Source organism: Amblyomma mixtum, chromosome 10 (assembly GCF_055824585.1).
Source record: "Amblyomma mixtum isolate Tamu chromosome 10, ASM5582458v1, whole genome shotgun sequence".
Taxonomy (NCBI): Eukaryota; Metazoa; Arthropoda; class Arachnida; order Ixodida; family Ixodidae; genus Amblyomma; species Amblyomma mixtum.
Window position 1 is genome coordinate 132,987,618 of NC_143021.1, and position 12,300 is coordinate 132,999,917.

Below are 12,300 nucleotides of genomic sequence, written 5' to 3' on the forward strand. Positions count from 1 at the left end.
AGAAAAAGCAAAGGGAGCAGTGCGTCTCACAATGTGCTTTGACGGCAGAATGCGGAGACATCGCTTCGTCTATCTGCCTGGCTTGTCGATACCAGTAATTCTCGGAAGGGATTTCCTCTCGAGCGAAGGCATTGTGCTCGACATGGAGGAGAATGGCTATCGTTACAGCCCTCTCGCCCCCCTCATTCCCTTTGAAAGCGCACCCTTGCTCGGCTGTCCTGCACAAAAGGCGGGTGTCCACGCCTGTGCGACAAAAAGGGAGAGGGGCTCCCTCGAGATGCTGAAAGACGTTCGCCCGTTAGAAGCAATTATGGCGTCTTTCTCAGGACCCAGTAGTCAGCGCCGAAGGCTCACGGAAACTTTACTCCCGTTTTCGGATTGCTTCACGGAGAAACCGGGCAGAACCGATCTGCTTTAGCACGAGATTCAAACGGCTGATGCGCGCCCTTTCAGGTGTAACCCGAGGCCGTTAAGTGCGCATAAGAGGCAGCTTCTCGACTGTTCCCCTGACGAGATGATTGCTACCGGTGCGGTGAGACCCTCGCAAAGTCCCTGGGCGTCACCAGTGGTTCTAGCACCGAAGAAAGATGGATCAGTCGGGCTGTGTGTTGATTATCGTAAGCTCAACTCACTGACCCCTACGGTTGCGTACCCTTTCCAGTCTATCGAGGCTGTGATGTAGGTGTTAGGGAACGCGAGGTTCTTCACAGTCCTAGATGCAAGCAGAGGTTACCTGCAGATTGAGGTGGCCGGAGGTGACATTGAGAAAACCGCATTCACCTGCCACCGCGGGCTCTTCGAATTTACTCGACTCCCGTTTGGTTTGTCTAACGCCCCGAGCACGTTCATGCCACTGATGGACATCGTGCTGGGTGACGCAAGGTCCAACTACGCCATGGCGTACTTCGACGACATTGTGATATTCTCACAGTCGTTCGAGGAGCACCTCATTCACCTGAATTCCGTTCTCGATAGAATGAGACGTGCCGGTCTAACTATCAATCCAAAGAAAGTGCAGTTGGCATCGAAGAGAGTGAACCTTTTGGGCTTTGTCCTGGATGATGGCTCACTGAGACCGAATGATGCCAAACTGCAGGCAATTCTGAACTAGCCCTGCCCCATGGATATGAAAAACATGCAGAGGATTTTGGGCATGGTTGCGTTCTACAGGCAATTCATCCCGCGCTGTTCGGAGCTTGCAAGGCCGCTGAACCTGCTGTTGCATAAAGGCTCGAAGTGGGTCTGGGGCAAGGAACAGTGGCGCATTTGATGCCTTGGCTCGCGCGGTAGCGAATACCGCTAGTCTGCGCCTCCCCGACCTGAACAAGCAGTTTGTCCTGCAGACACACGCTAGTGACTACGGTGTTAGAGCTGTTTTGTTGCAGGAACACGAGGGCAAACTGCGCCCTGTCGCGTTCGCTAGTCGCACGCTCACATCGGCGGAGCGGAATTACTCCGTGATCGAAAAGGAATGCCTGGTGATCATGTTCGCATTGTCGAAGTTAGACATGTACCTAGACGGAGCGGTCTTCACCGTGCAGACAGATCATCAGGCATTGTCTTGGTTAAAGAGGCTCAAGAACCCGACAGGTGGACTCGCGAGATGGGCGCTGACGTTGCAACGTTACGCGTATGCCATTGAGTACCGCCGGGGCAGCTTGAACAAGGTGGCCGATGCTTTATCGCGCGCACCGTGGAAGGCTGGCGGAATCGCTTCAGAGACGCAGCCCAGCTTTGTAGAAAGCGGCGTCACCGCTGTTGGAGAGGAGGAGAGGGCGGACGGGATTGTCGCGCCGGGTGTGGCGAAAGAGGAGACGGACAAAGATCCCGGACGGTGCTGTGAGAGAAGGGAAGCACAGCAGCTCGTGGCGGTGACCGCTCGCCTTCCAAACAGCGAGGAAGAAAGAAATCTGTCTTGGGGAGTAGCGGTCAGTGGAGAAGAGCTGATCGAGGCCCAGAAAGCAGACGGTCTTTGCCACCGGGTGTTGAAGGAGCATGCGAGCAGCGTAGCTTGCACCGGGAACGCTGAGGGCAAGGACGACGCGTATCTGCTGGGCGATGATGACTTGCTGCTCCGCTATATCCCCCAAGTTGATGAGGAAGAGGCGATCGCATCCCCTTTCCGAGTCGTGGTCCCGAGAAGGTTGCGGAAACGGTTCCTGCAGTACTTCCATGACTCAGCGCTGGCAGGCCATGGCAGCGGCAGTAAGGCTTACGACAAGTTATGCCGTGTCGCGGCCTGGCCAGGCATGAGACAGGATGTGCTGGGATACGCCCGTACCTGCCCGGTGTGCCAGGTAGCCAAGCCTCGGGTGGGCAAGCCCGCTGGCATGATGAAGGCGGTAGTTAGCAACTACCCGTGGCAAGTGGTCGCGTGCGATATCATGGGACCCCTCCCTTGGTCCGCGCGCGGAAACCAATTCATCCTGGTAATAACGGGCCACTATTCCAAGTGGGTCGAGGTTTTCCCCCTTAGGAAGCTTGTGTCGGGACGAATTTGGGAAAAACTGTTGGAGACTTTCACTCGCTTCGGTTTCCCTTCCGACCTTATTGCGGACAATGCTTCTTATTTCACAAGCAAAGTCTTTGCAGACTGTTCTCGGGCGGTTCAAATCCACCACAGGAGAACGAGTCCCTACTACGCTCAGAGCAACATAACCGAGCGGGTGAATCGAAATCTGAAGAGCATGCTGGTCGCGACGACCGAGCAGCACAGAGACTGGGACGCGCGGCTGTCCGAGCTGGCGTTCGGCACAAGGACAACCGTGAACAGGTCAGCGGGTATTACACCAGCTTACTTGACTTTTGGGGGAGAGATCGCTTTTCCGCTAGAGAATGCCCTACTCGACGCGGCAAGGCTCCTGGAGCCCTGGAGGCAGCGCAGCGCGCTGCTCGCGAAAACCTCCATGTCGCGCGCATGGAGCAGGCGGATCAGTACAACAAAGGTCGCCGTCACGTCGTTTTCAACACGGGCGACTTAGTACTAAAGAGAACGCACCGACTTAGTAACGCAGTGCGCGGTTTCGTAGCGTCGCTAGCGTACAAGTGGGCTGGGCCATACGAAGTTACGGCACGGACTACACCGCTCACCTACCAGCTCTGGTTGTTGACAAACGGCGAAACCGCCGGTCCGGTGCATGTCGCTGATTTGAAGGCTTTCCACCTTCGCAAGGACGATGGCTGCGAAGCGGTGGAAAATCAGCGCGATGCGGCGATCCCACCCCCGGGAGGACGAGCAGATAGCGGTACGGTTCGCAACCGACGCTACAACCTGAGCGCCATGTAGCACCCGTGTCTCTCGATTGATAATCACTCGCAATGCTCTCGCCCTCTCAGTATGTCTTCTAGTTAGCTCCAGAGGACCGACACCCGGGGCTCAGACTCCAGAAGGGAAGGCAGACCACCGTCGAACGGTGGCCGCCATCAAGGCGCGCCACCCGGCCGGCGACAGGAGCCGCGCGAGTGGCGCCGGTTCCACGGCCGCGGTGGCCCCCACCGCCAGCGCGCCTAACCACTGGAGAGCACCTCCCAGTACAGCAGGCCAACGCAAGAGTGCCAGGGACGATCAAGCGCAGGGTCCCCCTCAGCACCAAGCCGGCGCTCCGGCCGCTGTGTAGCCGCAACCCAAGTGGCCCAGGGTCCTGCAGCACGTGGCCACCTGGACCACGGTCGCCAACGGAGCGGCCGTCTCTTACTACGCGAGGTCCAGGTGGCGGGACCAGGCGCAGCCCCTTCGCGGCGGTGACCTCCAGGCAGTGCCGCAGCCTTTCCGCGGCCTGACCCTGGAGGAGAGGGACCAGGAGCCACCGGCCGTGTACAACGACGAGGAGCGGGCCGGCCTGTGCTCCTTCTGTGGAACACTTGTTGTGCACCGGCTCCGCCACGAGGCCGGTGTGCTGCATAGAGCGGCGGAGAAGCGCTTGGCGGCTGCAGCACCTTCCCCCGCTGCGCCACTGCAGAGGGGCAGCCCGGAGGAGGCGGCCCTCCGCATCCTCCAGTCCATCCGCCCAGACCTGCTGTCCCCGGCGGCCGAGGAGCTCTGCAGACCGCTGCTGGCAGGGCCCCCAGGGAAGCTGGGGGCCTCGCTCCCTCACGCGGCTGGTGAGGAGCCCACCCATCTAGCGGTGAGCGGCCCCCCGGCGAGCTCCCCTCCCCCCTTCGACGAAACCATGGACGCCGACCCGGACCCGGAGGTCGTCTACCGCCTACGGGCGGACCCCGGGACGGCCGTTTGAGGGGGGGGGGAGATGTAGGGTCCGGTCGCGGGCCAACTCAAATCCCGCGCCGCTGACCGCGGGTAGCGTCGAACCCTTTCTCCCGAGTGGTGGGGCGGGGGGAACCAGGCTGCGCGAGGGAGCCTTCTTAAGAAGGCGCGACCGCGAAGGCTCTCTCCTTTTTGGACACCGACCGACTCTCCCGACACCTGCCCTGCCAGGGGACCACCTGACCTCCGCTGCCCCAACGACGCCTGACCCCCCTGCAATGTAAGAATAAACCTTTTGTTACGAAGACCTGCCTCGAGTCACTGCCTGTGCGTCCCCGCGCAGAGGAATCACCCACAGCCTTTAGTTTCATTGAAGCCTTCGACCGCGACATCCCAAAAGTGAACGTTCGCTGCGAAAAGCCCATGCTCGTGCTACCACAAGATCTGTCGAAAATGTTGAAATAGGTCCGGCTGAAGTGAAACACAAGTTAGAGCAGAAAATCGCCAAGTGGTGTTCGATATGGTACCATACCTAATATAGCTTCCCAAATATTGTGACAAAGGGTGAGAAAAAAAAATCACAACCCTCACCGAAAAAAGTACATGTAGTATACGACATGTGGGATTTGAACGTCTCCAAGGCGCAAATGGGCTCGGAGGAATGCAACAAGTTCTGGCTAAGAGGGCATGCCTTTCTAGGAACCCTTGCATGACGCTGAGATTATCGGTACTCACGGATTGCGCTCAACTGCACAAGTAGAAGTTTGGACACCTTAAATTTGTCTTCATTCTGCGGGCCTTAACACCCCCGTGAAATTCATCTCCTACTGCTAAAGTTGGTAAATAATAATCTCCACTAGCTAAGTGAGCACCCCATCCTGCTTGTACCCTTTCTCACCTTGGCTGTTCGAGGTATTTCGCGCCACAATTTTCCAGTTAATCTACATAAAACGGTAAATGTACGTAAGGGTAAAAGCGGGATTTCAGGAATGACAGAAGGAAAATCTTTTGTAAAGTGTCTTGCAGTCAGGTAGTCCGTGTCTTGACAGGGAGGAAATAAATAGTAGATGTGAATTCTTGTCCTCCTTCAAGCAAGGAGGTGATAAATTATTTAGAGCTTGAGACACCACTCCTAGCTCCTTCTACCCCTTCAAAAAAAAAAGTCACTCAGCTCTTCCCGACAACTCCCAGCATGCTTTTTGTGTTGTCCGGGGCGTTCCCCTGAGCTTCTCTATGTTTCTGAGTAGTCGCCTGTAGTTGCCCGTCTCGTGTTCGGAATGCAATTTCAAGAGGAAAAAAAAGTAGTTTTATTGCTGCAGCATCCCAGGAGCTGGGCAATTGGTAAATTTACTGATTACCTCTCTTGTGGCTACTGTAAGTGCGTCGTCCGTGCCTGTTACCTCCATACTTTCGCCTCGCAGAAGATGAAAGTTAGGAGGCCAGAGTCAGAAATAAAGGGGAATCGAGAAAGGAATTTAGTGCTTTTAAATTTCCACGTCATATTTTCCTCATATGGCGGAGAAATTTTGCGCTCCCAGACAGGTTCCATTATCTCTGCAGCGAAGGCTATGCAGGAAATGGAAGGAGGCGGACTTTTTCCTTCTTGTTCCCGTGTCTTGGGGTGTGGGTGCTTTTTTATGTTTAGGGTGCCGAGGAGTGAACGAGAGAGTGAAGTGTGTCGGGCGCCTTGCAACTTGTGTGCACTTAAGGGAACTGACGTACGTCGTAAGGTGACGCAGATTCAGGTGCCCATGAGTCGTTTCCTGCTCGCAAAGGTTCAGTGCTATCTGCGCACCTAATTTTTTACTCAATTCCAGATGGTAAACAAGTCTGGTGGTGGAGCTGACTCGTGAAGCTGGCTCGAGCTTTCTGAAAAAGGATCAAACTTGTAGGGCCGCTGGGCCGCATGCCTCCGCACGCCGCGTCTTTTGAGACCCCTACTTGAGGCCTCAACTAGCTTGTGGGTATTGCCTACAACGTTCAGTGCCTGATAAATATCACTAGTGAAATAATTTTTCTTCAGTTCCTTGCTAAAGTAAACTTTTTTCTGCACCTGAACATAGGGCGCGTTTTTTTAGAGTCGAACGCTCCTATAATGGTCGATTGGCAGCAACCTTCTGCCATTTAATATCTTCAAGAACGAATGAAAATTAAATATCGAAATTGCGAACATACACAAAAAAGAGCTGATTATTTACCTCCCAGTAATTGAACAACGTTTCCAGATTGGACTTGTGCACTTTGTTAAAGTTTCGCTTTAGTGTAAAAATTCCGATTTGTAGACTAACATGCAACCTGGGAAGTGGTGCTCGAAATAAACAGAAATTTCATAAGAAAGGCTGGAAATGCTCTCTCTCCGTAGCAACACAAAGGCTGTCGCTCGTGCGCAATATTAAGTACGCGACTCAGCATTTCGAGCTCGACTTCCTTGAGAACTTCTACAGCGGCAAACACATGTTTTATGTGCTCCTACATGAAAAACTATAAAGGGGCCAAGTCGGAGACCTTGTGAGCTATAGCAAAGGGCCATTACAACCAAACTATTGCTGTGGAAACATTGCATCGAGTTGCTTCATAGCATGTCCAAAGGAGTGCGCTGCGCTCTATCATGCTGGTGCCACGTTTCAATGAGCATTTTGAGGGTTGCAATCATATATTCCACTTCCAGAATTTCTTCACAGTACTTCCATCCGGTCAGTACCTGTTCATCACAGCAGTGACCGACGATTCGCTCGTTGAAAATGCCGCACGAAACGTTCACTACCCACTTTTGGTGCTGTTTGTGCGCTCAATACAAGCGAGCGCTCACATCAGCCCCATAATGGACATTGTGCAGCTCCACACGCTAATTGCAGTCAGAACTGTGCTTCACACACCCTGATATTATTCGTAAAACACAAGGATAACTGTTTAACTGAATCAGGAGCCAGTTACAGAAATCTTGCCTTCATTTCAAATCTGTTGCACTGAGCTGCTCGTCATCATCATCAGCTTGACTACACCCACTGCAGGACAAAGGCCTCTCCCATGCCTCTCCAATTAACGCTGTCCTTTGCCAGTAGAGGAAACCGTATAGCCGCGAATTTCTTAACCTCATCCGCCCACCTAACTTCCGGCCGCCCCTGCTACTCTTGTATTCGCTTGCAATCCACTCCGTTACCTTGATGGACCAGCGGCTCTTCATTTCCACTAAGATGTTATTAACAAGCTTTTGTTCCCTCACCCACTCCATCTGCTTCCGATCTCTTAACGTTACACCTATAACTTTCTTTCCATAGCTCGCTGCGTTGTCCTTTAGCTGAACCCTCTTTGTTAGCCTCCACGTTTCTGCCCCATAGCTGAGTACCGGTAAGATACAGCTGCTCTGTACTTTTCACTTGAGAGATATTGGTAAACTGCCATTCGTGATCTGAGAGTACCTGCCATATGCACTCCACCCCATTCTTATACTTATCATTATTTCCCTTCCAAGATCCCAATCACCGGCCACTAGCTGTACTAAATAGATATATTATCTTACTGCTTCTAGCACCTCGCTACCAATTGCGAACTGCTGTTCCCTTGCCAGAGTGTTGAACATCACTTTGGTTTTCTGCATGTTAATTTTTAGCCTCACCGTTCTGCTCTGCCTGTCTAACTCATTGATCATGCTTTGCAGTTCGTGTCCTGAGAGACTTAACAAAGCAAAATCGTCAGCTGATCGCAGATTACATAGGTATTCTCCATTAACTATTATCCCTAAATGTTCCCATTTCCGGCCCAGAAATACCACATGTAAACAGGCGTTGAATAGTATTGGCGAGATCGTGCCTCCCTGTCTGACATCTTGCCTTATTGAAGTTTTATTGCTACCTTTATGGAGGATTATGGTAGCTGTGCAATCGTAATAGATATCCTCTAATATTTTCACATAACACTCTTCTACGCCATCACTCCGCGATGTCTTCATAACGGCTGATGTTTCCACCTGAGTCAAATGCTTTTTCGTAATCAATGAAGGCTATGTGTATGGGTTGTGTTATAATCTGCGTATTTTTCTATCGCCCAATAGCGTGAGTATAGTCTATTGTGTATAAATTACGAAAGCCAGCCTCATCATTCGGTTGATTAAAGTCCTGACGCACTCACCTGCTGGTGTAGACCATGGAAAGGATACATGTATTGTTTCACAACGATTATCTGCACTGAAATCCTGCTCGCACCAAAACACTGAGCTATTTGTCGAATGCTGGCTTATGGCATCGCTCTTGCGAATTCTACCGCGCCGATTTCAAACTATTAGTTCAGAACAAGCAGTTTAGGCCTCTGTGCCGACGCTACGGAATTGCAGAAGCAAATTAGTTGAAACATGCTCCCAAACTAAGTCGTCTCCGCTGGAATACGGCGCTCCAGCTGCTTAGAAGCGTCCAACTGCGGCGCTAGATTTTTCTTCTTCTCCATGGTTATCTGTGCGACAACCATGTCCACCTTTTTTTCGGTGAATAACCTTTCTTCGCTCTACGATGCCATCCCGTGCCCGATACTGTGACGCGCCACAAGCTTAAACGCCGTGAGCCTTTCTTTTTCCGTTTCCACAAACGACAACGACCACGCACTTACTCTGAGGTCGAATTTGACGCGAAGTACCGAAGCCGCTGATTGAAACGAAATCAGTGGCAATGTCGCGGGCTCGCCCTACTGGGCCTGAGGTAGCGTCAGCATTGTGATTCAAAGTACAGGCAGGAGCGATCGACATCAGAGACGCCCATTGCCGCTGAGTTTCGGTGTGAAGCCACATACCAATGTGACTTTTTCTCGCCCCTCGTAAAAGGCGCCTAAGTTGTTAATGAAGTGTTTTTTCTTTACTGGACTATTTGAAGGACAATCTCCAATTCTGGAAAAACAATATCCCCCTTAAATCAAACTAGAACCCTTATTAAATTCGAATGGCGCAAGGGAATAAAAACAGGAAAATAGAAATATAGAAAGGCCCTCTTTCCATCTTTCTGTCTTCTTGTGTTTGTAACCTGGGGCCTATCGAACTTATTATGAACCAACTAGCCCAACAACAAATACTTCTGCTCGAACAATTCATTAACCAGTTTATTTATTAGCGAACTAATCAAAGCGTTCTGCCGCTCACATTGTTGAGCATTCTTAATGCCGTTATATTAACCTCACACTCCACCCACTGCGCATAGAAATGCGTAATACATGTAACAGCACTTGAGAACGACAGCAAATAATAATTTATAACAGACGGAAAACGAATGCCGTGAAAAGTGCCCATGAGAGGACAAAGATGAAAAACGAACTATTATTAGTAGTAGTGGTGGTCTAATAAACGTAGTAAATGGAAGGAAAAAGATTTTTGCTAGACCCGGCATCTGCCATCGCTACGCGAAGCACCAGATCTCAGTCAGCTGTAATAAAAGGAGAGCAGGCAGAGTGTACTGCGATGAAACAGTTCAGCCACCAATAACTCAAGGTTGAAGAAATGGCCATAATTTTATTGTAATATATTCATAAATACCAAATATTGTTTGATATCCCTTTTTATATTGAATTTTTATGATGAAAATGACAGTATAAGATTTTTCGCTGAGATCTGCACATATACGATTCATTCGTTTCCTCTACGATTGTATGCTCAACACATAAACTAAGGTCTCTGTTCTGGCTGTGTTGATGCCATAGGTTGTATAAGTGGGTTCGTCCACAGTTTCCGCCCATACCGTTGAATCACGTTCCACGTTGCACTCGTGGTAATACAGGACGTGCTACGTCCGCCGCTATAGACGAGATATGCACTTGTGTACACCCTCAAGGTTACGACCCATTAAAATGAAGTACCGCCATAGGTAGGTTTTTTGGATCCCAATGGCTTCATCTGGTGGTTTTCATCTCTCTTCGAATCAATATTCTTTGTATCAATAAAGTATTTAACACTAAAAGTTTCACGTTCAATGAGACCACGACCTCAAAAAATGCAAATATTCCCCTTTGCTTTTGTTAGTTTCGGCGACTTTTAGCTTGGTTCACACATACATAAAAAATTACTAAACAACAAACAAATTGCATTTCTCATAGCAGGATGGCAAGAAATAATCATGATCCGTTAGGTCGTTGACACTAGGCTAAGGAACCATACAACACCACATTTGTTTCACTAGCTTGAGGGGGTCTTAAGCAATGAGTTTTCGAGTTCTCAAAATGCGCTAATTCAAAATGGAGTTTGGCATTTACCTGCACCCATAAACATACAATGAACAACGCAACAATCAGAGTGTGGAACTGTTTGCCGTATGTAAAGCGCTTAAACAATCCTAATAGGAATACTTAAAAGGGTTTATTACAGATAAAGCAGAGAATGAGGCCTGCAAATGCCGAGGCAAATTTTAGGTGAGGTGCTAAATGAGCGGCTTAAAGAGGGTGCGCTTTGAGTGATATACGAGGGGGTACCCAAAAGAAACCGGACTTATTTTTGTTTGAACTTATTTGTGCACATTTTAAGCACAGACCTTCAATCTCCTTCAAAGTATTCTCCACTTGCAATGATACGCTTGTCGAATCTTTCATTCCATTTTTCAAAACATTGTTTAAATTCATCTTTTGTGATGCTTGACAGTGCCTCCGTCGTTTTTTTTCTTCACCTCAGCAACATCAGCGAAACGCTTCCCATTCACCTATTTTTTCATTCTAGGAAACAAAGAAAGTAGCACGGGGCAAGGTCGGGAGAGTATGAGGGTTGAGGAATATGGGTCATGCCATTTTTGGTCCAAAATTGTCGTAGAGACAGGGCTGCGTGAGCAGGGGCATTGCCATGATGGAAAAACCAGTCACCCGACCGCCACAAATCTGGCCGCGTCCACAGCACACTGTTGCCCAATCTTTTCAAAACAACCAAGTAGAAAGCCTGGCTAACTGTCTGACCCTGTGGAACAAATTCTCAATGAACGACTCCTCTCACGTCGAAAAACAAATCATTGTTTTGAGGTTTGGTTTCACCTGACGAGCTTTCTTGAGGCGAGGTGAGTTTGAAGTTTTCCATTGGCATGATTGTTGCTTTGATTCAGGATTCGATTCAGGAACACTTGAGTTGTCCCCATAGCATCGTTCTTGTACGTCTTTCTTAATATTTCAAGAGTTTCCATTCAACTTTTTCCGAGCAAAAATCAGAATTTCACCGGCGCACGCTGTTCACGAAAATCAGCCATTGCAAAAACGACATTCACACAAAACAGTCGTCACTCTAAAACTATGCCTAAACTAGTCTGACCTCCTTCAACGACGGCACTCGGCTTACTGACTCTGAAATGTTCGTTCTATGCGCTCCTAGTGGCAAAACGCGGTACCACCGAAGATTTGTCGACCAAAAAATTTAGTCCGGTTTCTTTTGGGTACCCCCTCGTACCTGTACGGAGTGAATGTCAAATATAAATTACTTATTAACCGGCAGTATTAGTAAGTAGGAAATTTTGTCTCAGGTAGAGATAGGCAAACCGAGGCCTTCAGAGATTATTCCACTATCCAAATATCTTTTAAGTACTAAGGGAAGCCGCATTTCGAATATGAAAATGCATTTTGGGTAGTGATGGCTGTCGGGTAAGTATTATTGCAGTGCCGAATTAGAATACACCACATTGCAACGAAGACTCAAAATAATGTCATTTTTTGTAGAGTCAGCGACAGTATATTGGATTATTGAGCTAAAACTATTATATACTTACCCCGGTGTAGTACCGCTCCTCGCACTTTTTATATTTTCCAGAATGCACCTTTGTAGCCGCCGCACTTCCGTACGGTTGCTGATCTGCTAGAGACAATGATAATGAGGTGTACATCAGCGTAAAAATCAAATAACTCCTTTCCACGGGTGTAAACAAATAGGCATAAGCAGTGCTGCTGAGTACAATACTTAATTTTGTGGTCGGAGACAGGCACGTGCTTTAATAAACGCAACGGTGGAAAAAAAATTCTGAAACTTAAATGTTTTTAAATGTTTGGTCTGAAAATAACAACGATTTATCTTTTTTATGACCTATATCAAGAGTGGGTAGGAGACAGGAAAGTAAGCATGAGTGGACATATAAAAGTGAAGGCATGTGCCTACGATT

General features: G+C 49.3%; 1 protein-coding gene across 5 annotated transcripts in view; it reads right to left on the reverse strand.

Moving 5' to 3' along the window:
- The window catches only part of LOC149326990 (uncharacterized), a 147,761-nt gene that overhangs the window by 40,662 nt on the left and 94,799 nt on the right, over window positions 1-12,300 (reverse strand). For 3 of the 5 annotated variants that reach the window (XM_089564100.1, XM_089564097.1, XM_089564099.1), the window contains exon 8: window positions 11,914-11,999. In XM_089564100.1, the coding sequence (XP_089420226.1) occupies window positions 11,914-11,999 (86 nt within the window). The remainder of the gene's footprint in view (window positions 1-11,913; window positions 12,000-12,300) is intronic. The other 2 variants (XM_089564101.1, XM_089564098.1) reach the window with 1 other exon arrangement.